The sequence below is a fragment of the Macaca mulatta genome, chromosome 16 (assembly GCF_049350105.2).
Source record: "Macaca mulatta isolate MMU2019108-1 chromosome 16, T2T-MMU8v2.0, whole genome shotgun sequence".
Taxonomy (NCBI): Eukaryota; Metazoa; Chordata; class Mammalia; order Primates; family Cercopithecidae; genus Macaca; species Macaca mulatta.
This window is the reverse complement of record NC_133421.1, coordinates 6551044-6577832: the sequence shown is the minus strand read 5'-3', so window position 1 is coordinate 6577832 and position 26789 is coordinate 6551044. Positions and strand designations below refer to the sequence as shown.

Genomic DNA, 26789 nt, shown 5'->3' with positions numbered 1-26789 from the left:
GGGAGGCGGAGGCTGCAGTGAGCCAAGACTGCACCTCCAGCCTGGGCGACAAAGCAAGACCCTGTCTCCACCCCTCCCCCACCAAAAAAGCAGCAGGCGGAAAAGACCGGGCTGCGCACCCTGAAGGAAGAGACAGGAGGCTGCAGTTCAGGACGACAAGATGGAAACATTCTTATGTCCAGATCCGGGTGGTGCCTGCACAGAGCACACATGTAAAACTTCACTGGTAAGTATGCTTAAGACCTGTGCCGTTTCCTTATATAACCTACACCTCCACGAAAACCCAAAACAAACAGGCCACAAGCTCCCTGTTCACTATCCTTTATTAAAGGGGCCACATCCTCATGGGACTCCAGCCACACCAGTCAGGTCCCCCAAATACAGCAGGAGGCCTGGAAGAGGAGGGGAATGACTTATGATCCTACCATGTCTCCCTAGAAACAGAAACCACCACAGACAGACAGACGGACAGGGGCTGGGGAGAACTTGCCTCACTCTGTCCTCTCCCCCTTTCCCCTACTTAAAAAGAAAGTCAAACACTGGCTACGCAGCCCCCCAGCCCCCCACCCCACCCATAGCAGCGTTTGTGGGACCCACCCCCTTGCGAGGGGTGGCCCCGAGGCAGCTTCCTCTCTCGCTTCACTTTGGTTTGCTCCTGGCAACTCCGTGCCCTCTTCCTTTCCTCAGCCTCCAGCTCGGCCTCCCCTGCATCTTCTATCACCTACTCGGACCTTCTCTCTCATCTCCTGGGCCTCCCTGCCCCAGCTTCCGGGGAAGCAGCGTCTCGGGCGTCTTCCCTTCTCCTAACAAGGGGCCCCACCAGGCCCTCTGCCCAGGATGTGGGACTCACACAGCCGCCCCACTCTCCTTGAGGTCAGGGGCAGAGCGCTGCCGTCTCATTCGTGGGGGAGTAGTGTATGGGGGGTAGCGGGGCCCTGGGGGCCGCTGGGCTGGGTAGGGTTGGGGCGCCTGGGGATGAGAGTTGTGCTTTTTGGGCTGGAAGTGCTGGGGTTCAGGCTGTGCAGAACCCGCTCCCCGGGATCGGCCCCCTCCATCCAGGGAGTTCCTGCGGGGATGGTGGGACCTTCGGGGACTCGGAGGCCTGCGGGCAGGGGTGGCTGGAGGGGGAGTGACCTCCTCAGGGGGTTGGGGTGGAGCTGGAGCCTCCCCGCTCCCCATCCCTGGCCAAGACTCCCGGTGCTGGGGGTTGCTCTTGAAGGGGAAGCGTAGCTTGCAGTCGTGAGGGGGCACAAAGCGGGCTGGGGGCCTGCGCAGCCCCCCGCCCCGGCCCCCAGAGCCCTGCAGTCCCTGCAGCCGTAGCTGCTCCTGCTTAAGCCAGCGAAGACGACCACGACGGAAGGCAGGGTCCTCCTCCATGAGCCGTGACACCCGCTCCCAGCTTGACAGTGGTGGCGACGGGGGCCGGGCTGATGGCATGTGGTCACTGGGGGCTGCCTCCTCTGCTGCCTCTGATCCTTCAGACGGGGCCCAGGGGACCTCACCACCTTCTTCATTCTCATCCTCATGATCCTGGGAGGGAGGAGTGAGAGAAAAGGAGAAGGGATGTGAGGAGAGCTGAATCCTCAGGACATGTGGATTCAAGAGGGACCTGGAGTGCCTGGAGGTCAAAGGGTCTGGAGAAAAGCCTTGAGATAAGGAAGCTCGAAAAATAGGGGTTTAGGGCCGGGCGCGGTGGCTCATGCCTGTAATCCCAGCACTTTGGGAGGCTGAGGCAGGCAGATCACAAGATCAAGAGATCAAGACCATCCTGGCCAACATGGTGAAACCCTGTCTCTACTAAAATACTAAAAAAAAAAAAAAAAAAATATTAGCCGGGCATGGTGGTGCACACTTGTAGTCCCAGCTACTCAGGAGGCTGAGGCAGGAGAACTGCTTGAACCTGGGCGGCGGAGGTTGCAGTGATCTGAGATGCGCTACTGCACTCCAGCCTGGCAACAGAGCGAGACTCTGCCTCAGAAAAACAAAACAAAACAAAAAAACCCTGCACACTTTATATCAGTGGGTCTTAAACTTTGCTGTACTTCAGAAACACCCAGAGCTTATTACAAATGCAGATTTGTCCCCAAAGATGTGATTCAGTAGGTCTGGGGTAGAACCCAGAAATCTGCATTTTTAATTAGCAGTCTGGTGACAGTGAGGCATGTGGTTCATAAACGATATTGGAAAAAAACTGTGCTATACTTCAGTGAATTTTTTTCCAGACTCGGGGAAGGTTAGGCTCTGAGATGGAAGGTTCAGATTCCTAAAGGGAAGAGCTGAGGGAGAAGGGCGGGAGAAGGCCAGACCTACCTGGGCCAGGGGGATGACCCTCTCCATGCGGAGCATGCGGTCCCGCAGGGCCTGCAGCTCCCGGTCCTTGCTGCTGTTCTGCAGCTTCACCTCCTGCAGAATCCCCGTCAGCTTGTCGATGTGGGCCCGGAGGTCCTCCACCTCTGCCCCTCGGGCTCCCTCCTCACTGCCACCACCACTGCCAGCTCCACCTCCTTCCTCCTCGCCCACAGTGTCCCAGACATCCCGGGCCACGGCCCTCCAGGCATCTCCGGGGCCCTCCGGCTTGCCATAGGTGCGACACAGCTCCCGCATCTTGAGGGCGGCCAGGGCCTCGATCTCAGCCCGCCCGTGGCGGAAGTCAGCCAGGGCCACCTCGTAGCAGATCTCCTTCACGGCCTGCATCTTCAGGTCAGCCATGGTGGCCCAGCGGGGGTCTTTGCCCTGCAGCCTCCGTCGCTGGGGGATCTGATAAACTCTGCGAGGGGCCCTGCGCTTGCCACTGCTAGGCAGGCCACAGCGTTTGACAATGGTCTGGACCGTGGTGGGCGGCAGCTGCTCTCGCAAGGAGGAGATGAGTCGCCAGCTCTCTTCACAGGAGCGCTTGTCAGAGTCATCCCCGCTGTCTGAGTCCGCATACTGGGGCCAGAGAGAGAAAGAGGAAGAGAGGGCTAAGGACATCCAGAGCCCATGTGTCACTAAGTGACACTGGAAACGCACCCATCAGGGAGCCTGGGTTCAAGTCCTGCTCCATCCCGACAGCACACCCTTGGGCAGACTGCTTAACCTCTGCTCCTCTAGACAACAGAGATAATGACGGTATCTACCTCCCAGATCCATTTGGAGTACTTAGAACCATGGCTGGCACAGAGAAAGTTACCATAAGTATTAGCTGTAGCTAATCAAGTGTGGAACTTTGTGCAAGACTTAAAAGACCATTGAGGGGTGGTGGCGCGTGCCTGCAATCCCAGCATGTTGGAAGGCCAAGGCAGGAGGATCGCTTGAGCCCAGGAGCTGAAGACCAGCCCGGGCAATGTAGTGAGACCACCATCTCTACAAAAAAAAAAAAAAAAAATGTAGCCAGGCATGGAAGTGCACACCTGTAATCCCAGCTACTCAGGAGGTTGAGTTGGGAGGATTGCTTGAACCCAAGGAGTTCGAGGCTGCAGTGAGCTATGATCAGGTCACTGCACTCCAGCCAGGGTGACAGAGCAAGATCCTGTCTCAAAAACAAAACAGAAAGTCCACGGCCGGGCGCAGTGGCTCACATCTGTAATCCCAGCACTTTGGAAGGCCAAGGCGGGCAGATCACGAGGTCAGGAGTTCAAGACCAGCCTGGCCAACATGGTGAAACTCTGTCTCTACTAAAAATAGAAAAATTAGCCGGGCGTGGTAGCGGGCTCCTGTAATCCCAGCTACTGGGGAGGCTGAGGCAGGAGAATCGCTTGAACCCGGGAGGCAGAGGCTACAGTGAGCTGAGACTGTCCCACTGCATTCCAGCCTGGGTGACAGAGGGAGACTCTGTCTCAAAAAAAAAAAAAAAAAGAACAATCTTAATAGCAACACAGGTAGTACTTGGATACGGTGAAAATCATAAACTTGGCACGATCAACTGGAGTATGGGAAGCCCTGGTCAACTGGAGGAATCTTACTTCCTTCCTCACAATGGATTCCTCCTGTAGTCACATCTCTCTCCTGGCTTTTTCCTCTCGGACCCTTCCCCTTAGCCCCATGCCCACTTCCTTCCTCCTCTGGCTCAGGGGTGAGCACTGCACTGGGACTCAGGCTTGCTGCTCATCCGCCCGTCAGCCCATCTCCAGCTCCTGCTGCCCCTCACCAGTCGCTGCTGCTCCAGCAGAAGATCGGCTTCTTCCTTTTCTTTCCGGTACTGATTCTCCAGATCCTGCAGCCTGGGATTGGGCGGGGAGGGAAGGAAGAGCAACCTTGGTGAGGTACCCGACAAGAGGAGGACACGGGCCCAGAGGCCTGGGAGGGACGGCCTAGAGGGCCGTGGGGCACGTGGGCATCCCCCTCACACCTCTTCTCCATTTCCAGCTTGATGTCGATGCCTTGCTGCTCCAGCAGTTCCTTCTGGGCAAAGTTCCAGTCGACTGGCTCAGAGGGCGGTCCTGGGGGTGGGGGGACCCCTCGTTCCCGTTCCAGCCTCGCCTGCTCCGGGTGGTTGAAGCGGAAGACGTGGTTCTTGCCCATCACAATCCTATTCCCTAGAGATGGGAGGAGGGAAAAGTAAACTCGCTCCCCAACAGCACCAAACCCATCCCTACACCCAAGACACAGAGGATCCAGCACAGGGGCTGTGACACCCTCTCTTCCATCACCCCAAGTCTGAGGGCAGCTGGAGCCTATGCTCCCCTGGCTGACACCCAGGGACCAACCCCATTCCTGTCAGCCAAAGGGAATTGCGAGAGCTTGGCATCCTCTTCCTGTTCCCTGGGACAGCAGGAGAAACCAAGACCTGACTCCTTGACCTTCGCTTCCCAGTTCCTTCTTTATATCCCCGTGCTATTTCTGATGTATTTCAGGGTCCGCCTCTAGGATGCACCCAGAAGGCCCTCCCTTGAGACTTCCTCCATACAGCCAGGCCCCAGAACCCGCACTCTGTGACACATCTTCTACCTGACTTCAGCACCAGCGGCTCCGTCACAAGCTTCCCATTCACATATGTCTCAGCTCCTTCACAAGGCTCCAGAGTGACCACCACTGAACGGAAGGGCAGAGGAAGGGGAAAGATCAGACCCTGGAGGAAGGTGGGTCATGGTCACAGATTCCCACCTTGCCTTACCCCGAAAAACCACACATGCACCACCAGTCCCACCCCCAGTACCTGTGGGGGGTGCCATGGCCCCTCTGGTGGCAGGCAGCACGGGAAAGGAAGAGCAGAAGGAGGGTTAGAGCCCCAACTACAATTCCCAGAAGCCTCTGCAGTGGCTCCTGACTCACCCACCTCTATCCTCCCCAGCAGCAGCTTAGAAAACCAGTAATTGTCAAAAGGATTCATTCCTCATGTTTAACTGCTCAGAGGCCCTGTCATTTCTGCCTTCCAGATGTCCATTCCTACCTTTCCCACTGACATTATCCCTGGTGGGGCCTGGGTTTCTCCAGCAGGCTTGTAGCCCACCTCTCTGCCTCATGCATCTTGCAAACTGCTGCCTGACTCACCTTCTCAAGACACAGCTGATATATGACAAGAGAAAGTCAACCCAACCCAAACATCCATCAAGCTGCTCCTCAGTACAAATCACTGAGCCTGCCAGTTTCTGGGGACACGAAGATGCATGAGGCAACTCCCTGCCCTCAAGGAGCAGTGGCCATTGCCACAGAGGAACCCTGGTTTCCCAAAGGCCCAGGCTCTGCAGCTCCTTAGCCAGGGATGCTGAACAAGTCAATTTAACTTCTGCGATATTCTATTAGATGGGATAATGAAGTCTGAATGAAGAGTTGTTAGAAGGCCCAAATAAGTAAACTATAAAATAACATGCAATCATGTTTTATTATTATAATACTTATACTAGAAGTAATAGAGAAACACAGAAACTGGGATGAACTATAACATCAGGCAGGGATGGGGACAATGGATGCTGCTGGGAGAACAAGGAGAGCAGAGGACTCAGCTTAGGGGCAGAGGACAGGAAATGAGCCAATGCAAAGAGAGACTCAGAAGACGATGGGGAGAGAGGCAGCCAAGGGCATCACGGTGGCTCAGGGAAACGGCAGCAGCAGAAGTGGACAGCAGGACGGGATGTGGGTGCCTAGAGGGGGTGCCATCTATCCCCATCTTTTCTTCATTTCTCATCATGCCCCAAAATTCATTTATTAATTTAAATCCAAATATACCACACTCCTACTATCTTCCAAACGCTATTTTATTAGGTCTTAGAAATACAGTGGTGATATAAAACAAAAAATCCCTGCTCTCATAGACCTTACTTCCGGCTGGAAAGACAGACAATAAACAAGATAATCTAAAGTCATTTAATCGTGATGGTTTTTTTTTTTTTTTGAGATGGAGTTTCGCTCTTGTTGCCCAGGCTGGACTGCAATGGTGCAATCTTGGCTCACTGCAACCTCTGCCTCCTGGGTTTAAGCAATTCTCCTGCCTCAGCCTCCTGAGTAGCTGGGATTACAGGCATGTGCCACCACACCCAGCTAATTTAGTATTTTTAGTAGAGATGGGGTTTCTCCATGTTGCCCAGGCTGGTCTCTAACTCCCGACCTCAGGTGATCCACCCGCCTCAGCCTCCCAAAGTGCTGGGATTACAGGTGGGAGCCACCGCACCCGGCCAGATGCCATTTATTAAAACGAAAAAAAGAGGGGAAAAAAGGCATTTAATTCTATTAATATTTTTAAAAGCAGATAATCTAAAGTCCTCTCTAAAGAAGGGAGTTGGGTTGGGCGCAGTTGCTCATGCCTGTAATCCCAGCACTTTGGGAGGCTGAGGCAGGTAGACTGCTTGGGCTTAGGACCTTGAGACCAGCCTGGGTAACACATTAAAACCCTGTCTGTACAAAAAGTACGAAAATTAGCCAGGTGTGGTGGTGCAGGTCTGTAGTTCCAGCTACTCAGGAGGCTGAAGTGGGAGGATCGCTTTAACCTGGGAGGTTGAGGCTGCAATGAACCATGATCGTGCCACTGCACTCTAGCCTGGGCAACAGGGAAAGACCCTGTCTCAAAAAATAAAAACGAAAATGAAAATAAAAAAGGAGGGTATAGGTGTTATGCAGGGTAAGTGGGGCTGGGTGAGAAGACTGCTCCAGCTTGGCCCAGGCAGCCTTACCCTGAACCCATGATAATCTGACAGTCCAGGGCAGAGTTCCCAGCACAGCCCCTGGTGCCTTCCATCCTGTGTCTGAATCCAGTTCTGCCATTTTGTGTGCTATTTTGTAAATCACCTAACCCCCGAGAGCCTCAGTTCTCTCACCTGTGAGCTGTGTGAGACAACGCAGATGCACAGAGTAGATGGTTAGTAAAAACCATTCTTCTACATCTGTACCTGTCTGTGCTGCCCCCGTCCTCCTGCCTGTCTCTGGCCAGGACTTAAATCTGCTGTTAAGAACCGAGGCCCAGGCCGGGCGCGGTGGCTCACGCCTGTAATCCCAGCACTTTGGGAGATTGAGGCGGGAGGATCACAAGGTCAGGAGTTCAAGACTAGCCTGACCAACATGGTGAAACCCCGTCTCTACTAAAAATATAAAAATTAGCCAGGCGAGGCCGGGCGCGGTGGCTCACGCCTGTAATCCCAGCACTTTGGGAGGCCGAGGCGGGCGGATCACAAGGTCAGGAGATCGAGACCACGGTGAAACCCCGTCTCTACTAAAAATACAAAAAAAAAAATTAGCCGGGCGTGATTGTGGGCGCCTGTAGTCCCAGCTACTCGGGAGGCTGAGGCAGGAGAATGGCGTGAACCCGGGAGGCGGAGCTTGCAGTGAGCCGAGATCGCGCCACTGCACTCCAGCCTGGGCGACAGAGCGAGACTCCGTCTCAAAAAAAAAAAAAAAAAAAAAATTAGCCAGGCGCAGTGGCTCATGCCTGTAATCCCAGCACTTTGGGAGGCTGAGGCGGGCGGATCATGAGGTCGGGAGATCAAGACCATCCTGGCTAATACGGTGAAACCCCGTCTCTACTAAAAATACAAAAAATTAGCCAGGCGTGGTGGCGGGTGCCTGTAGTCCCAGCTACTCGAGAAGCTGAGACAGGAGAATGGTGTGAACCTAGGAGGTGGAGCTTGCAGTGAGCCAAGATCACGCCACTGCACTCCAGCCTGGGTGACAGAGCAAGACTTCGACTCAAAAAAATAAATAAATAAATAAAAAAAAATTTAAAAAAAAAAAAAAAAAATATATATATATATATATAAAATTAGGGCTGGGTGCGATGGCTCACACCTGTAATCCCAGCACTTTGGGAGGTCAAGGCAGGCAGATCACCTGAGGTCAGGAGTTCGAGATCAGCCTGACCAACATGGAGAAACCCTGTCTCTACTAAAAACACAAAATTAGCCAGGTGTGGTGGCACACACCTGTAATCCCAGCTACTCAGGAGGCTGAGGCAGGAGAATTGCTTGAACCCGGGAGGTGGAGGTTGCAGCAGTGAGTCAAGATTGTACCACTGCACTCCAGCCTGGGTAATAGAGCAAGACTCTGTCTCAAAAAAAAAAAAAAAAAAAAAAAAAAAGCTAACCATACAGGCCCCAGGTCCCTTGTTCCCTGGAAGGTGTTAGGCCAAGCACTCCTAGTCTCTGAGGCACAATGCACACACCAGGTCCAAGCTGACAGACGGCACATGTGTACCATGTCCTGCCTCCCTGCCCAATTCATTTTCACAGAGACTTTGCTTGAGTTTATGTAAACCCAAATCATTCTATTTTTTTTTTTTTTTTTTGAGACGGAGTCTCACGCTGTTGCCCAGGCTGGAGTGCAGTGGCGCGATCTCGGCTCACTGCAAGCTCCGCCTCCCGGGTTCCCGCCATTCTCCTGCCTCAGCCTCCTGAGTAGCTGGGACTACAGGCGCCCGCCACCGCGCCCGGCTAATTTTTTGTATTTTTAGTAGAGACGGGGTTTCACTGTGGTCTCGATCTCCTGACCTTGTGATCCGCCCGCCTCGGCCTCCCAAAGTGCTGGGATTACAGGCTTGAGCCACCGCGCCCGGCCTCTATTTTTTTTTAAAGTGTCAGAACTAAAACAAACTGGCGACCTCAAAAATACACCTCAGCAGGTGCAGTGGCTCATGCCTGTAATCCCAGCGCTTTGGGAGGCCGAGGCAGGCGGATCACCTGAGGTCAGGAGTTTGAGACCAGCCTGACCAACATGGTGAAACCCCGTCTCTACCGAAAATACAAAAATTAGCCTGGTGTGGTGGCACGTGCCTGTAATCCCAGCTACTCAGGGGGTTGAGGCAAGAGAACCACTTGAATCCGGGAGGTGGGGGCTGCAGTGAGCCAAGATCACGCCACTGCACTCCAATCTTGGGGAGACAGCGAGACTCCGTCTCAAAAAAAAAAAAAGGCCGGGCGCAGTGGCTCACGCCTGTAATCCCAGCACTTTGGGAGGCCAAGGCAGGCAGATTACCTGAGGTCAGGAGTTCGAGACCAGCCTGACCAACATGGAGAAACCCCGTCTCTACTAAAAACACAAAATTGGCCGGGCGCGGTGGCTCAAGCCTGTAATCCCAGCACTTTGGGAGGCCGAGACGGGCGGATCACGAGGTCAGAAGATCGAGACCATCCTGGTTAACATGGTGAAACCCCGTCTCTACTAAAAAATACAAAAAACTAGCCGGGCGAGGTGGCGGACGCCTGTAGTCCCAGGTACTCGGGAGGCTGAGGCAGGAGAATGGCGTAAACCCGGGAGGCGGAGCTTGCAGTGAGCTGAGATCCGGCCACTGCACTCCAGCCTGGGTGACAAAGCAAGACTCCGTCTCAGAAAAAAAAAAAAAAAAAAAAAAAAAACACACAAAATTAACCAGGCATGGTGGTGCATGCTTATAATCCCAGCTACTCAGGAGGCTGAGGCAGGAGAATCGCTTGAACTCGGGAGGTGGAGGCTGCAGTGAGCCCAGATAGCGCCATTGCACTCCAGTCTGCACGACAAGAGCAAAAACTCTGTCTCAAAAAAACAAAAACAAAAAGAAAAAGAAACTTCGGCAATCATAGCTGGATAAAAGCAGGTTTTCCACAGGGATAAGTTCCGATATTCAAATACAGGTTTTTATTTAAAAAGGATCAGGGTGCTAGTTTTCATTAACAAGATCAAGAAGGGCAGCATCTTCTCTTCAGCAAAATCCCACCCTCTGGCTCACCAGTGTTCCATTTCTTTTTTTTTCTTCTTTTTTTTTTGAGACGGAGTAGAGACGGGGTTTCACCATGTCAGCCAGGATGGTCTCGATCTCCTGACCTTGTGATCCGCCCGCCTCGGCCTCCCAAAGTGCTGGGATTACAGGCATGAGCCACTGCGCCCGGCCAGTGTCCCATTTCTACCTTGGGACCCTCACCAGTTCCTAAGCATGCAGTAGTCTGCCCTCTCAGGGTGAGTGCAGAGGGCCGGGCCTGGGGTCTTCCTCCATTCATACCCATGAGCCCGAAGCCCCTCTGAGGACAAGACCGCATCCCCTCTTTATATGGCCGCACTCCCTGGTGCCCGACCCAGACCTCTGTGTTCAGTGTCTGGGGTGGAACATGGGGGCCTCTGTGTCTCCCCATCTGGCCTCTCTCATCCCCTCAGCCATTACCTTCTCCATCTGGCTGGGGGATGCTGCGGAAGAGACAGTGTTGCTCCTGAATGAACTGTCCGGTCAGCTTGATGTCCATATCTACCTGGCCGACCCTGGGGAAGCAGTGGCCAACATGTGTGAGCATACGCCAGACTTTAACCAAGCCCTGAACACTAATTTATCCAACTCAATGAGCCAAGCAAATTACTCCCATTTCACAGATGAGGAAGCAGAGGCTCAGGGAGGAGAACGGGTATGCCCAGGGTCATTCTGGTGGGCAGTGGTGATGCTGGGATCTGAGCCCAGGTCTGCCTGACTCTGAAGCCATGCTCTTAGTCACCATGTTATACAGCAACGGGGAAAAGCAAACCTGGGAGAAAGGGGCACCCTCAGCCACAGGCCTCCACCCATCCTTAGGCTGATGATCCTGAGAGCTCACTCCCTACCCACGATGCTCATCAAGGACAGCCACAAATGCCTGTGGTGGGAGGGGAAGGGCACCCTCACCCCTTTAGGGCAGGCACCGAGCCCCCAGGACTTCATAATACCAGCCCAAGGAGCCACATGCCTTTAGCTGCCCAGCCCTCAACCGCACAGACCAGGCCGTGTTTCCCTTCTCCCACCCCCAGGGAAGGCCCTACCAAGGGAGGCCAAGGCAATGGCATCAGGGGCTAAGAATGCGGGATCTACGTTTCCCAACTCTCCTGCCCCAGTAAACAAGGATGTCTCGCCCTAACCAGACTGGCAGGTGGAGGCAAGACAACCACTGAGTAGGCAGGCTCAGCGACTTCTCTTGAAGCTGGGAGAGCATGCAGGGCTATGGAGGCAGCTGTTTAGAGATCTGAGGTATCTCCAGGGACCACCAGGGAAGGGAGACACCAATGTGGCCAACCCCCTGCAGCCACACCCCAAAAGCAGAGGCTGCCCCCCAGGCTGCTGGGTACACGCTACCTGGTGACGCCATCCTTGATGTGGTAGAGCAGACACTCAGACATCAGAGGGTCTTCGTTCAGGTTCACCAGGTGGGGAGTCTAAGATGGGAGAGAAATGTGGTCAGGGGGAGCCAGCCAGGGCTGCTATGGAAAGGAAGAAATGGAGCTGTGGGAGGAGACACCCCTTCAGGCCTGGCACTGCCAGCTGCGCCCCCTCACTCTGGAGAGCTCTCCTGCCCTCTGTGCTCCTCCCATCGTCATCCTTCCACCCTGAGGATCATATTGGTCCTTTGGTTCCCACCTCTCACACCAGCCACCTTCGGGACAGCCTGATCCACCCTCTCCTCACACAAGGCGCCTACAAAAATTGCCCCACCCATCCAGCTGTGTCCAGGTCAGCAACCCTCCCCAGGGCCTGTCTCTTCGGAAGCACCTCGACCCACCAGGCTCCCTGACCAGAAGTCCCGGACCCCCCTGCATTCCCTTCTTCTTCCCTATATTCCTCTGTCTCAGGTCCCATCAGTTCTTTCCTCAAAATGTACCTTGCAGCTTCTGGAGAGTTGGGGGAGACTGAGTGAGCAGACTGGTGCTCCCCACCTTTCATCAACCTTGAATTTCCTACACACATGAATCACTTTCACAATTTAAAAATGAAAGTGGCGCTTCAACTTAAAAGCAAATGGAACAAACATGTTTCTTGAAGCGGACTCCCTGACTCTTCCCCAGTGACCTCTCCCTGGACTGCTTCACCTCAAGCCCGCGTCCCTGCAGCGCCTGCCTGGGGCTGTCCTTGCCTGAGCCCCTCAGCGAATCCATCCTGAGTGACTGTCATGCTGCTGTGCTGAAAACCCAGCCCATTCCGTTCTCCCAAAGCACCTTCTCCCGACTTGTTCCTGTTACAGCAGCCCTGCCCTTGCTGGGCAGTACTCTGGGTGGCACACAGGCCTTGCTGCCTCTGTACCCGTTCATGCCACTGCTGCCACACCTGAGGAAGCCTCCCTTCCTGCCAGCTGCTGCCCCCTCACACACCTGTCCATCCCTGGGCACCACCCTGTCCCAGGCCCACCTGCCTTCCTGCCACCCCTCAGGTCTCCCAGCTTCCTGCCCACACCTCGCTATGGCCGTGTCTTTGCGTCTCTGCTGAGACCTCTCCAGCTGGAACCCCAGGCCCGCAGGACTGGAGCCTGCTTTTTCCCCTGGCATCCCTGGGCCTCCTCCATGTCCCGGCTCTAGTCCACCTGTCCAAGCCCCCCTCCCAGGCTTCTCTCCCAGGCTCTGGACTTCCACTCAGCGGACCCCTGAGCACTCACTCCAAAGCCGCCTCCCTGACCGCCAGTGTCCCCAACAACAGCCCTCCTCCCACCCTGCCCCCACCTGCCAAAATCATTCACTTCCTTCACGTTCCTCCCAGTGTCTGAAATGTACCTTCCTCCAGGAAGTTTTCCTGAGCCTTCCATCAGAACACAAGGCCCCTGCCTCTGCTGCAGAAGGACTGACTGTGGCCTCTCCACCTCATCCTGGTGGAGCACGAGGCGGGGCACAGAGATGAGTCAAGCCCAGGCACTGCCGTCCAGTCAGTCAGGAAATCAGAGTCAGCTAGGGGAGGTGAGGCTTGGCATGGAAACACCATTACAAGTGGGAAACGGATGCCTCATGGGGGAGTTTCTGATCGTCTCATGCCCTTGCTTAAGTTCATTTGTTCATTCATTTGTTCCCAGGGGGTTGAGTGCCTCTGTGTTCTGGGAGGGACTCACATGCAAAGAGGAACAAAGTGAAGAACTGTGGGATTTCAAGGGGACCAGGAGGACTTAACGGAAGGGCAACGCGGGAGCCGGCCTTGGAGGATGAGGAGGGCGTGGACATGCACAAGGAAGAGCGCTCCAGGAGAAAGCAGCCTGGACGGAAGCACGGAGGCAGAAAGCACAGGGTACAGAAGGGAAACAGCACAGAGTCAAACCTCTGTTTCTCTGGGAGCCACCTGAACACTCAAGAGCCCAAAGCTGTGTCCCCCACGGGTGTCTGTGTATCCTGTGCATCCGCCCTTTGCCCAAGTGCTCCAAGGATCACTCCTGTGACACTTCTCCTGAGGGACAACCATGTCCTTCCCTGCACTGCAGTGTCAGGCCTGCTCTGGGACTCACAAACACTGATGGGCTCCGGAAGCGGAAAGCAATCTATCCCTGGGGAGAGGGAACGCGATTTGGGGCAGTGCTTTTCAACTTTTTCTTCAGCCCTATAACTCTTGGTTCAGAATGAAACCTTCTCTAGAAGCCGAGGACATCAAGCAGAGAAGCAAGAAGCTGCTCAGGCCCAGGGTGGGGGTGGGAGCCCCGGGGTCTGGTCCTGCCCCTCTCCTCAGCCCCTGAGAAGGAAGCTCAGAACCAGGTTTGAATACCACTGATTCAAGCAATCCTTAGCCCCGGTGAGGGGGGTCTTAGCAAGAGGGGACTCCCTCCAAGACAAACTGTAGTTTTTTCCTGTAGGACCCAACCATTCCCTGTTGGAGCTATCCACACCAAACCCATTTCCCCCATGAGTCTAACAGTTCTCTCTTCTGGCTTCAGATCCCATGGCTTTCAAACATGAGAATAGTTCTTTTTTTTTTTTTTTTTTTGAGATGGAGTCTCACTCTGTCACCCAGGCTGGAGTACAGCGGCGTGATCTCGGCTCACTGCAAGTTCCGCCTCCCGGGTTCACGCCATTCTCCTGCCTCAGCCTCCCCAGTAGCTGGGACTACAGGCGCCTGCCACCACGCCCGGCTAATTTTTTTTTTTTTTTGTATTTTTAGTAGAGATGGGGTTTCACCGTGTTAGTCAGGGTGGTCTCGATCTCCCAACCTTGTGATCCGCCCATCTCGACCTCCCAAAGTGCTGGGATTACAGGCTTGAGCCACCGCGCCCGGCTGAGACAACACATTTGTAAGACTATGCATTGTAGCCTTTTTTGTAGTGTCAAGGAATGGAAAACATGCTGAATGTCCATCAGTGGGAAGCTGGTTAAATACATTATCCTACATCTACACAACAGAATACCCTGACACCGGGGAAAAAAATAAAGGAACCTTTAAAATAAGGTATACGGGCCAAGCACAGTAGCTCACACCTGTAATCCCAGCACTTTGGGAGGCCAAGGCCGGCACATCATTTGAGACCAGGAGTTTGAGAATAGCCTGGCCAACATGGCAAAACCCCGTCTCTACCAAAATACAAAAATTAGCCTGGCGTGGTGGCGGGTGCCTATAATCCCGGCTACTCAGGAGGCTGAGGCATGAGAATCACTTGAACCTGGGAGGCTGGGTTTGCACTGAGCCGAGACTGTGCCACTGCACTCCAGCCTGGGTGACAGAGTGTAACTCTGTCTCAAAAATAAATAAATAAATTAATTAATTAAATAAAATAAACTATGCAACTACAACTATTAGAGGCCGTGAATGTGTGCATTGTGTATAGTTCTACATAACACATGCCCGTACACGTATTATAACGTCCCCTAGACAGCCTCTCTAGGAGAACATTTTTTTTTTTTGAGACGGAATCTCGCTGTCACCCAGGCTGCAGTGCAGTGGCGCGATCTCTGCTCACTGCAACCTCCACTCCCGGGTTCATGCCATTCACCTGTCTCAGCCTCCCTAGTAGCTGGGACTACAGGCGCCCACCACCATGCCTGGCTAATGTTTTTGTATTTTTAGTAGCGATGGGGTTTCACCATGTTAGTCAGGCTGGTCTCGAACTCCTGACCTCAGGTGATCCACCTACCTTGGCCTCCCAAAGTGCTGGGATTACAGGTGTGAGCCACCGCACCCGGCCTTAGGTAGTTTTTTATAGGAGTGTGAGAATGGACAAATACTACTATATTAATAACTCATAATGGGCCGGGCACAGTGGCTTACACGTCTAATCCCAAGACTTTGGGACGCCAAAGTGGGTGGATCACGAGGACAGAAGTTCAAGACCACTCTGGCCAACATAGTGAAACCTCATCTCTAATAAAAATACAAAAACTTAGCTGGGTGTGGTGGTGTGCGCCTGTAATCCCAGCTACTCAGGAGGCTGAGGCGGGAGAATCGCATGAACCCACGAAGCAGAGCTTGCAGTGAGCCAAGATCATGCTGTTGCACTCCAGCCCAGGTGACAATGTGAGACTCCGTCTCAAAAAAAAAAAAAAAAAAGAACTCACAATGAAGGCTGCCTCTGAGAGGGGAACTTAAGGGTGGGAAGGATGGAGAGTTACTTTTTTCTTTTCTATAACAAAATGCTGTAAACGGAGAGACTTTTCACTGTACACACCTTTTAGAACTATTAGAATGTTCTCTCTGGTGTGTATTACTTTTATAAGAACAATTAAAAACAAAACAAGAACCCCCTTCTTTGGTCTCCAGGCTTTGGCAGGTGGCATCTCTGCAAGCTCTCCAAGGAACAAACCTTCACCCCACCAGTCTCCCACTCCTTTCTGCTTTTTCTCCATCCTTGCGACCATGGTGGAAGTGGCCCAGCTCCAGGTATACAAAGGTGGCTGGAAGCCATGCTGAGAGCGTCTGTAGCCCCTCTCTCCACCTAGATGTGGCTGCGTCCCAGAAGAATCTGGCTCCTTCAGAAGGACCCCAAAGCCCCGGGTACCCAGCCCCAGACAAGACCCCAGACAAGCAGCCTGGCCTGCTGCCCACAGCTCTCTTACTCCCTCACTGTGGCTTGGGCCAGGCAAGGCAAAACCCCTCTCTTCTTTTCAGAACAGGGATTCAGTGATCCTTGCTTGCTTAGTCCCCCAGATGGACCTGACTTTACAAAACAGAGAAGAGCCTCGTTCTGATAACCCATCACCTCTTCCAGGCAGCCCCCAGTGACCCTATCAGGCCCAGAGCACAGTGTATCTGATTTAGGGCCTGATCCTCTGCTGCTTCACACCATGGTCCAATGGGCTGGGCTGGTTCCCTGGTAGAACTGGAAGTTCATGCTTTGCTCAAACTGGCCTCTGCACCATCCCTTCATTGGTATGCACCGGTACAGCAGGGTGGCTGTCTATAGCCAGTGTCCTTTCTGACTGGTCAGTCCCTCTGCCGAATGGTTATTAATATTTTGAGTATCATTCCTGCCTCCACCTGAGCCTGACCTCTCCTGCCCTGTTCCTTCCCTCCTTTCAGCAAAGATTTATTAGGCACCTAAAACCTGGCGGCAGGCACGCGTTGGGCACTGGCATGTCCCACTCACCCCAACACGTACCCCAGGTTGTTCAGCCTCATGTCGGCCCTACTCCTCCATACCCCCCAAGTCCTGTCCATCTTTCAGGTTCCACTTTCCAAACCACCTTCTCCAGGAAACCAGTTGCAGCATAGCTCCAAGCCACATGGGTGCCTCTATCTATAACCAACCCCTTGCTGCACTGGCAACCACTGTCTTACATCGCAGTGCTTATGCCTCCTCTGTTCCTTTAGTCTAGTCCTCCCAAATTATCCTTTTAAAAATAGAGTCCTCTAGTTATTTTTTTAAGCATGCACAGAATACAAAACTCAAATGATACAAAAGTATGCACAGTGCCTCAGTCTCTATCCCAACCAACCTCCGACTTCCCAGGCCCTCTCCCTCTCCTGAGGCTGACTGTCAAGTGGCTGGGGGGAGAAGGCAGGGATGACTAGACAACAGAGAGGAGGTGGCAGGGTGTGGACAGAAATGATGGAGGGACAAGCCAGGGACCTCAAAGGGAGCGATCAGGGACAGCATTCACTACCCTGCACCTGCTGCCTCTTTTCTAAGCATCCAGAGGCTCTCTAGGTCTCCTCGCCCGATTCCTCACTCACCTTCTTTGGAGAGAAGACACCCACAGTTCCCCCGTCCTCCCGGACGGCCACCCCCATCTCAGCCAGCAATGCTTCTCTGTGGGCAGAGGAGAGGCAAATGTCAGTCTTACCTCCACTGCCCGTGACCTCCTTCCCTGTGGGACCTGATCTCCCTCGCAGCCTCCAACTCCTCCCAGGACCCCAGCAGTCAGGCCTCACACCTCTCCATCCTCAAGGCTTCTGTCTTGCGTAGCTTCTCCTCCCACGTCTCGTTCAGCTCAGCTATTATCTTCTCTGTCTCCTGGGAGTATAAGGGTGGGTAGGTTTCAGGATGGTCTGGGACAAGCAGACCCAGGGTAGGGACAATCTACCCTGGGGCCATGCTACTCCTAGAATTCCTTCTTTCTCAAGCTTGACTTTGGAGAAGTAAACTCCCAGGAACGCCCAGAGCCCCAGCCCTTGCCAGCTCCAGCTTCCCACCTGTAGCCTCTCCATGGCTTCCTCAGGCCCAATCTGGGGCTCTGTGTTGGGGGAGAATGACGGCTCCAGCTCCCCATTATGTGTGGTGGGTGATGAGGGTGAAACTGGAGCTGGGGGAGATGACACAGCTGGCAGGGCGCTTCCGACATTCCCTTCCTCCGCCTTCAGGCCTGGGAGGGAGATGGGAAAAAGAATGAGGCTAAGGAAAGAAGGAGCTGATGAGAGACAGCCAGGAGACCAAGAGCTTCACAGAAGACCATTCTGTAAGGACTACAGAAGACCGCTGGTCAGCCTCCTACCAGGCAGGGAGTCCTCCTACTACGGCCATGACAAACGGGCACCCAGTCCCTCTGCATGAACTCCAGGGGTGGAGAGCTTGTTACTGAAGAAGGCGGCCAGTCCTTTCCACTATTACATAACTTGCACCATCAGAAAATTTTTAGGTGGGGCCAGGTGTGGTGGCTCACACTTGTAATCCTAGCACTTTGGGAGGCTGAGGTGGATGGATCACCTGAGGTCAGGAGTTCGAGACCAGCCTGGCCAACATGGTGAAGCCCCATCTCTACTAAAATACAAAAATTAGTCTGGTGTGGTGATGGGTGCCTGTAATTCCAGCTATTTGGGAGGCTGGGGGAGGAGAATCACTTAAACCCAGGAAGTGGAGGTTGCAGTGAGCTGAGACCACACCATTGCATTACAGACGGGGTTTCACCATTTGGTCAGGCTGGTCACGAACTCCTGACCTCAGGTGATCTGCCTGATCTGGCCTCCCCAAATGCTGGGATTACAGACATGAGCCACCATGCCAGGCCAAAACCCCCATCTCTACTAAAAACACAAAAATTAGCCAGGTGTGGTGGCAGGAGCCTGTAATCCCAGGTATTCAGGAGGCTGAGGCAGGAGAATCACTTGAACCCAGGAGGCGGAGGTTGAAGTGAGCCAAGATCGAGCCACTGCACTCCAGCCTGGCGACAGAGCAAGACTCCGTCTCAAAAAATAAATTAATTAATTAAAAAGAAATTCTTGGCTGTGTTGAGCTGAAACTGGCCCCACGTCATGTGTGCTGGTGTTTCTAGTTCTGCCCTCTGGGATAAAAAGTTCTTACTGCTTTCTCTTCTGCAAGACAATCCCTCAAATGTTGGAAGGCAAACATCCTAGTTACCTTCTCCTTCTCTTCCCAAGAACACTCATATTCTCTGCACTGTGCCCTCAGCACCCTAACCATCTTCAATGCGATGATCTCAAGACTGAATGCAGGGCCCATTCCTGACCCAGTCAACACGGATTACACATCCTCTGACTTGGACACTGTTTCCATCAGCGAGGCTGAGAATGACATGCCAGAAAGCAGTCCACTGCGAACTGCTAAGCTATGGTCCACCTGGACTCTGGCGTTTTACAAGAACTTCTGTCAAGAAAGTTACAGTAGCTTAGCCTCTTCTCAACAATGTACCGTTTGACCTCTAAGTCCAGATTGCCATTTTTTCCTATAACGGTCATTAGTTCCAGGAGCCTGACAGGTCCCTCTGGATCCTGACTCTCCCCGAGAGTATTAGTCCCTCCCGGTAACATCTGAAGACATATGTCCCCTCTCCACATCTGTGTCCACGTCACTGAGGACATGGAGGGTTTCATAGTGCGTGGTCCCTCCCTGGCTCCAGGACTGGGCAAAGGCAAGGGAGGGATGGGGTGGGCCAAGGGGCATCCCTGAGCTGCCCCTCCCTGGAAACTCGACCTTCCAGAGCAGAGGCTGACAGTCCCTGAGCCATCAGTAGTTCCCGCAGCCGGGCTACTTCCTCCTGCAGCTCTCTGATCAGCCGGGCATTCGGGTCCTCGTTGATGACGGCATTGCAGCGGATTTGCTTGGTGCGGTCAGCGTACCTGGGTGAGAGAAGAGAAGGGTTGGTGAGGACTGGGTGCATGGGACCCTTGCTCTGCTTCCCTCTCTCCCAGGTCTCAAGATATTGTGGCAGGGCTCGGGCATCTCCCCCATCTCGTCTCACGAGCAGGGTCCTGAGCAGCTCGCTGAACGCCTGGCACTTTCCTATGCTGCCCCATCCCTGCCAAAGCCAGAAGCCGCACCTGAGGGTGCTGAGAGTCTCCTCGTAATTGATGTCAGCAGGGCTCAGGGCTGCAATCATTGCTGTGCGTGAGTTCCCACCTGTGAATGGAGTGCAGGGAAAAGCTTTAGCTGAAGCAGGGGCTAAGAAAAGTCAGACCGGGGCCGGGCGTGGTGGCTCAAGCCTGTAATCCCAGCACTTTGGGAGGCCGAGACGGGCAGATCACGAGGTCAGGAAATCGAGACCATCCTAGCTAACCCGGTGAAACCCCCATCTCTACTAAAAAATACAAAAAAACTAGCCGGGCGAGGTGGCGGGCGCCTGTAGTCCCAGCTACTCGGGAGGCTGAGGCAGGAGAATGGCGTGAACCCGGGAGGTGGAGCTTGCAGTGAGCTGAGATCCAGCCACTGCACTCCAGCCTGGGTGACAGAGCGAGACTCCGTCTCAAAAAAAAAAAAAAGAAAAGAAAAGTCAGACCGGGTCACGGGGCTGAGGCCCACTGCCCAGGTGTGGGTCTTATAGGGTCATGGTCTGAGGTAGGGGAATCTAGTGGGGTGGAACTAACCATGACATGTGGTTGTGGTAGGGAATGAGGTCAGGGAGATACATCTGCAGGACAGTCACAGAACCATGGAAGGGGGATGAAGTGAGCAGTGCAGCAGTGGGTGTGAGATCAGGGATTGGGGATCAGGGAGGGGTCATGAGTAGCCAGGTCAGTGAGGCCCTTGGCTTGGCGGAGGGTATGGCCTTGTTCTCAGCAACAGGAAATCTTCGAAGGATGTTTCCTTTGAAGGGTCAAGGGGAGAAGTGAGACAATGGGATCTGGGATTCTCGGCATAGCAAGGGGATTTGTCAGACGTATCAAAGGAGTTTGTGGGATATGTCAGGGTCAGCAGGCAGAGAGGAAGAGGCCCTCACCCAAATTTTCCTTGAGCAGCCAGGTGAGCACAGAGTCCCTGTAGGGGATAAAATCGGACTTCCGCTTCTTTGATTGCTGGGGAATAAAAAGGTGAAGGAGTTAGGGTGGGTCACCCCCCTTTCCCAAGCCCCTTCTCTTTCCAACACCCAGGTCTCACCATATCTGCAAGGGCCGAGATCACCTTCCCTAGAGTAGTTAGGGACTTATTAATGTTGGCGCCCTCCTGGAAAAGGATAAGGAATGTAGGGGATAAGTGTGCTCTCCCAATCCGATCCATTTCCCCTTCCTACCTCCCCAGTGAGAGTCTCATGTTCCGACTGGAGACCTCCACATACGGCCCACAACACTGTGAAGCCCCTCACCTTCAGGCGCATGCCCCGGGCCCCTGAGGAGTCCGCTCGCTCACTCCCAGCAAGGTCCACCAAACTGATCTTACTGACCTGGGGTCAGAGGAAACAGGCAGGAGATAAGGTGCGGGTGGGGGATGGGGCAGGCAAATCAGGGAAGCACCCAGCAGGAATGTGGGCAGCTGGCAAGGGCTAGAGAGAGCCAGGAGGAGGCGAGGGAGGAGGCCGGGGGAAACAGAATACATGACAACAGTGAGACGGTGGTTACTCACTCAATTACAAATAGCTACAGGCCCACCGCAGGCACGGACAAGGGACACACAAGGGATCCAAGCCCTGTCCTGGGTCTCGTAAGAACAGCTGGGTGCGGTGGCTCACATCTGTAATCCCAGCACTTTGGGAGGTTGAGGCGGGTGGATCACCTGAGGTCAGGAGTTCAAGACTAGCCTGGCCAACACGGCGAAACCTTGTCTCTACTAAAAATACAAAAAAATTAGCCAGGCCTGGTGGCACATGCCTGTAATCCCAGGTACTCGGGAGGCTGAGGCAGGAGAATCGCTTAAACCCGGGAGGTGGAGGGTGCAGTGAGCTGAGATCGCACCACAGCACCACTGCACTCCAACCTGGGCGACAGAGCAAGACCCTTAAAAAAAAAAAAAAAGACAAGCAAACAGTAGAGGGGGACAGATTGATCTGATGGGAAAACGGGGTCGGGGTGGGGCAGGGTCATGGAAGGCCTGAGGAGGCACTCAACCCAGCATGGGCAAGGAGGGCCCAAGACCTTCTACCATGTCACTGTCCCTGTTGCCAGGGGAGGTTGTGTCCAGTGCAGGGCCAGGGAGCAGTCTCACCTTCTCCGAGTCCAGCCCAGTGAGCTGGTCATGGCAGCGCTGTGTGAAGACGATGGTAAAGACGGCATGGGATCGGCTGCTAGTCTCATTCATGTTGGTGGCAGCCACAGTCCTTGGGGGCAAAGGAAGCAGTCACTGGATCCTGCCTCTCACCTTCCCAACCCTGGCCCCCTTGCCCTCTGCTCCATCAGCCTGCCTCACCGTGCTTTATTTCCACAGTCCATGAGGTCAGCAATGTCTGCATAGGAGGTCACAGCCAACTTGGACAGGTCCTGCACGTAGGGGCCCAGGATGGGATGCTCCCGGACCCGCAGAGAACCCCGACTCTTGGGGTTCAAGAGGTCTCGTACCCGCTCACAGTAGATCTCCATATAGCTCACCTGAGTGGGAAAAGCAAATGAGAAGTAACAAAACTAGCAACAACAATGACAACGAAACTTAATCTGACTCCACTGGACATGATCCAGGTGACTGCAGCTAATACACAGTGCAAAGCATTCTGCAGATGCTAGCTCAGGGACCTGTCCAACAAGCCAGGAGGTGCATCTGATCATTAGCATCTCCCAGATGAACATACGAAGCTGAAGGACAGAATCACTGCCCCAAAGTCACAGTTTGTAACCAGCAGAGCCAGGATTAGATCCCAGGCTGTCTGATTTCAGCAATGGCCCTCAGCAGTCTGAACCGCTCTCAGCCCCGCCACCAGGACCCGGGCTTACCTCCACAGAGTAGGATAGCTGAGCACTCTGGTTCTCACTAACGCGAGAGAAGAGGTCCTCACAGAGCTGGAGGGGGACACAGGGAAATACAGAGAAGCTCCTAGTTTAGGGCACACCTAAAGTATCCAGCCACAGGCCAGGCCCAGTCCCAAGTGACCCCATTTAACCCTTGCCGCAGCCCTGAGGGAGGGGTTATTCCCATTTCACAGATGGGAAAACAACCTCAGAGAGGTTCCCACTTGCCCAAGAACACAGGCTAGCGTTCAGCCAGCCAGGGCGCAAACCCCAGGCGTCCTGACTCCCAAGCCTGTGTGCCAGGTTGCTATGCTGGACAGCCAGGGACAATTATGGTTAACTCTGTTATCGCAATTGGCGTTTCTACAGTTAACACTCTGCGATGGTACACAAGCCTGCAGGAGAACCATCCTCATAAATTATTATGAAACTAAGTAAAACAGTAATAAGTGGTAACACTGGCGCTCGAACCCAAGACTCACTGATGCCAAAACCTTGCTCTTCTCAATGAGGCTCGTTGCCTCCAATAGGGACAAAGACCCTCCCACCCCAAAGGGTTGTCCAGCTTGAGTCAACCTCTATCTCCCATCACCAGTGGCCTCAGAGCCAGGTCTCTCTGTTCCACAATCCTCAGACCCCGGTCCTTCCTTCCTCAGGGGGCAGCTAAAGATGTTCCTGCCCTGGCTGCCCCACCAGGTCCTAGGTGTACCTGGGGCACGATGCCCTGCTGCCCTGGCTCCTGCCGCCCCATCATGGTATAGGATTTCCCAGCCCCGGTCTGCCCATAGGCAAAGATGCACACGTTGTAGCCTTCAAAGGCGTGGAGCAGCATCTCTTCTCCAATGTCCCGATACACTTGCTGCTGAGATGCAAACTGGGGGTCCTCCGCCTAGGACAAAGCGGGGGCAGAGAAAAACAGAAGGAACCCTGGATGTCTTTATCTTTTGTGTCTGTCCCAACAGTCTTGCTTCCAGAACTGATGATTCTCCAAAGGTCCTATGTGCCCTCCCACCCTCATCATTGTCCTAATCACCCCGAGGATCCTATCCAGCCCCTGCTAGTCCTAATTACCCCAAGGGATTCTGCCTTCTTGTCATGGCCTCAATCACAGCCTAAGGGTCCTACCACCCCCATCCAGGATCATCCTCCCAATCAGCCTGAATAATCCCCTGGGGGTCCTATTTCTCAACATGTCCCCTCCCCAGGACCTAAATCCACTGTCTCTCACTGCCCTGCTCTTCCCCCAGCCCAACAACCCACCGAAGTGTGTGACCAGTAGGAGTAGTCAAAGGTGAAGCTTTTGGGGGCATCTTTGCTCTGTTTAGGATTGATGATGGCTGAGGAGCAGGAGGGGGTAAAGGAAGGAAAGTCAAGGTCAGGTACTCCCAGCCCCTGCCCATACCCCCACCAGCCCCTGGAATCCAAGCATCCCACTCCTCACCACTGCCCTGACTCATCTCTCCCCTTTAATATTCCCCACCCCCTCCAGCCACCAAAGCTAATTTTGGCTTCCTAGGACCCGCCCCCACTGAGCTGCCTCCCTGGATTGGGCAATGGAGGGCTCCAGGCCAACATTCCCCCTCCCAGAAGACTGGGAACACGGGAAAGGCCAGCCTGCCCCAGCCCCCGCCCTCACGACTAGCACCTGCCCTGTGCCCGGCACAGACCTCCTCTTAGTTTGGCCCAGCGGGACTGGCCTGTGTGGTGGGCCCGGCCTTCCCTGTCTGTGCCCAGCCAGGCCCCGGGGACTCACTCACAGGTGGTGTTGCCCTGCATGCTGACCACACACTTGGCATCCTGGCTGGTCTCACGGGCGTTAAAGGGCCGAACCCTCACTGCTACTTTCACCGAGGCACCAGCCATGGCTTCAGACACTCCTGCCCTCCTCAGCTGGAGGACAGAGAAAGGAGTGGTGGGGTCAGAGCCACTGGGGGGACCCAGACATTGCCTCCCAGCTTCTTCCCAGAACCAGTCTCTTCACATCTCCCCCAGAGCCACCCAGCCTCTCAAGCACCCAGCTCTTATTCCCCTGGCTTTCCTCCCAAATGTCACTGTCTTGAGAGACTCCCAAAGGTATTTCTGCCTCTCTCCCCAGCCATATTCCACCTTGCAGGAACCTGGGCGGTCTCCCCCAGAGTTACCTGGCGTCCTGGCTCCAGACCAGGGGGGCTGTATCAGTTCTCGCTGCCACTGGCCCTCGTAGGGGGAGCCCCATCCTACTACTGGGACCTGGCCACACCAGCTGGGGCTCTGGGAGACACCCTGGTTGTGGGGGAAGAGTTGTTAGGAGGCACCTGTGGCTCGAGACCTGTCTGGGGTTCCCAGGTTGGAGGGCCACGGTTAGGGGGGAATAGTACAAAACGTTATGGACAGCTGCCCCTCTGGAGTGGCAGAATGCAATGTGAATCCAAGGGCAAGGACGGTGATATTTTTATTCCTCATCACTCGCAAGTGTACTGAACGTTCAGATAGAGGAGAGAGAGAGAAAGAGGCTGGACAGAGGGCAATTCAGAGAGGGGCACATGGGCAGAGACGTGAGGGTGGCGGGAAGAGAGAGACGAGGGGTAGAGAGTCACAGACACCAAGAAAATGAGAGAAATAAGACAAAAGGCAAGCCTGAGGTCATGCTATGAAGGAAAGAATGGGAGAGGAAAGGAGAAAGAGACACAGCACAGCAAACACAAGCTGTTAAAGAGGCAGGAACTCCGGGGCCAAAGCACAAACTGGGAGCCCAGAAGAGAGATCAGAAGAAACTGCAAATGCAAAACCTGTCCTGAAATTCCCCACAGGGTCGGCAAGGGAGAATCCAGTTTCCACCTAAGGCCCACAACCTCCACACACCAGGCCGGCAGTGCGGATGGGCAAAGTCCAAGGACTGTAGATAGGGCCCAGGACTGGGATCCACAGGGCCGGCTGTGTGGGCTTTAAGCCCCTTGCCCAGCCCCCAGCACTTCCTCCTCAGGATCCAGGACAATGGGCAGGGGAGGGTGGGGTCATCCTGTAGCCATCAGACCAACCCTCAGGGCTCCACCCTTGGGGTGCCCAGAAATACCTGTGTTTGAGGGTAGAGGGTCCCTGGGGCCTCCCTGAAAGGGAGAAAGAAAAGCAAAAGGAAGCCGGCTGGCCAGTGCCAGCCCCAGCCTGGGGCTAGTGCTATGGCGTCCACTGCCCTGGGGAAGGTGCCAGGCTGGAGCCCAGGAATGTGGGTGATCGGGTGCCCACACCCTGTGAGGAGAGGCTGAGCAGCCCACGCCCACGGACAACAGGGAGGAGAACCACGAAGAGGAATAAGGGATGCTAAGCCCCCTCCTGTGACCCCAGTGGGCCCCAAACTCCTGTCACACTGGGCCTCCCCCTCACCAGCCTTCCTGGGCAGAGCATGGGAGGGTGAGGGGCTGGTCTGTCCCAGGACAGGAAGGGAGTAGCTGGAATCACAGAAGCTGGCTCAGGAAGAACAGCCCTGACCCCCTAGACCCTGACCAGGGGAGGGAAGGACACTGGTGGGGACAAGCCATGGTGACGCCGTTGCTGCAGCTAATGGGACAGGGAATGGGGTGGCATGGCTGGGGGCCAGCAGGGTAAGGGAACAGAGGTAGGGACAGGGGTCAGCCGGTGCAGCTGTTAAGGAGCCGTGGGGTACAAGGAGGATACTGGGCGGCTGGGTGGGGCCGCCCGACCCGAAAGGGAGTCTTGGGCCACCTGCACCTTGCCCACCCGGCAGTTCTCACACATGTCCCCGCCCGGCCTCTCTGGGCGGCCATGCGGACCGGTCCTCCTGTCTAGCCCTAAGCCGGCGGCCGCCCGGGCCTGGCACCTCTCTGCGCCTCCGCGGAACAAACAGCACATGATCCCGGCTCTCGAGCCTAGATCGCGCCGCCGGACCCCGGCTCCCCGCCCCCCAACCCGGCACATTCCTCCGCGGGCGTCCCTTCCCTCCCCCTTGCCCAGCCCTCACCTCGGCGCGGCGGGGCTCCCGGAGTGGCTCGGCGGAGAAGGACAAGCTTTCCGGGAAGCGTGAGGCGGCGGCGGGAAGGATCGGGGGCCGGTTCGGAGCTGCCCCCGCCCCTCGCCGGGTCCCCGGGCGGCGGGCGGCGGACTCGCGCCCCGGGGGCGGCAGCAGTAGCGGCGCCAGCGGCCGGCGCCCGCCCGGGCAGCGCGAGCTGGGGCGGGAGCGAGGGGC

The 26789-nt window shown here is 54.8% G+C and overlaps 1 protein-coding gene across 2 annotated transcripts; it reads right to left on the bottom strand.

Annotated features, from left to right (window-relative positions):
* Positions 1 to 305: 305 nt before the first annotated feature.
* On the bottom strand, positions 306 to 26789 carry KIF1C (kinesin family member 1C). 2 transcript variants are annotated; one of them, XM_015118319.3, is made up of 23 exons: positions 26565 to 26789; positions 24751 to 24871; positions 24367 to 24499; positions 23870 to 23946; positions 23319 to 23498; positions 22595 to 22660; positions 22077 to 22255; positions 21876 to 21987; positions 21040 to 21117; positions 20835 to 20900; positions 20677 to 20752; positions 19781 to 19859; positions 19434 to 19579; positions 17699 to 17868; positions 17440 to 17519; positions 17240 to 17315; positions 11468 to 11547; positions 10535 to 10629; positions 4927 to 5010; positions 4328 to 4514; positions 4127 to 4199; positions 2311 to 2928; positions 306 to 1530 (listed from the first exon to the last, which is right to left on the bottom strand). In XM_015118319.3, the coding sequence occupies exons 3-23, from the start codon at positions 24470 to 24472 to the stop codon at positions 847 to 849; spliced, it is 3312 nt and encodes a 1103-aa protein (XP_014973805.2). In that variant the 5' UTR covers positions 24473 to 24499; positions 24751 to 24871; positions 26565 to 26789; the 3' UTR covers positions 306 to 846.

Coding starts and splice junctions, on each gene's coding strand:
- KIF1C (XM_015118319.3), bottom strand. CDS start 24,472: ATGGCTGGTGCCTCGGTGAAAGTAGCAGTGAGGGTTCGGCCCTTTAAC. Junction 19,580..19,780: donor GAGACTCTCAGCACCCTCAG/GTGCGGCTTCTG, acceptor TCTCTCACCCAG/GTACGCTGACCGCACCAAGC. Junction 2,929..4,126: donor TGCTGGAGCAGCAGCGACTG/GTGAGGGGCAGC, acceptor CTCTGGCCCCAG/TATGCGGACTCAGACAGCGG.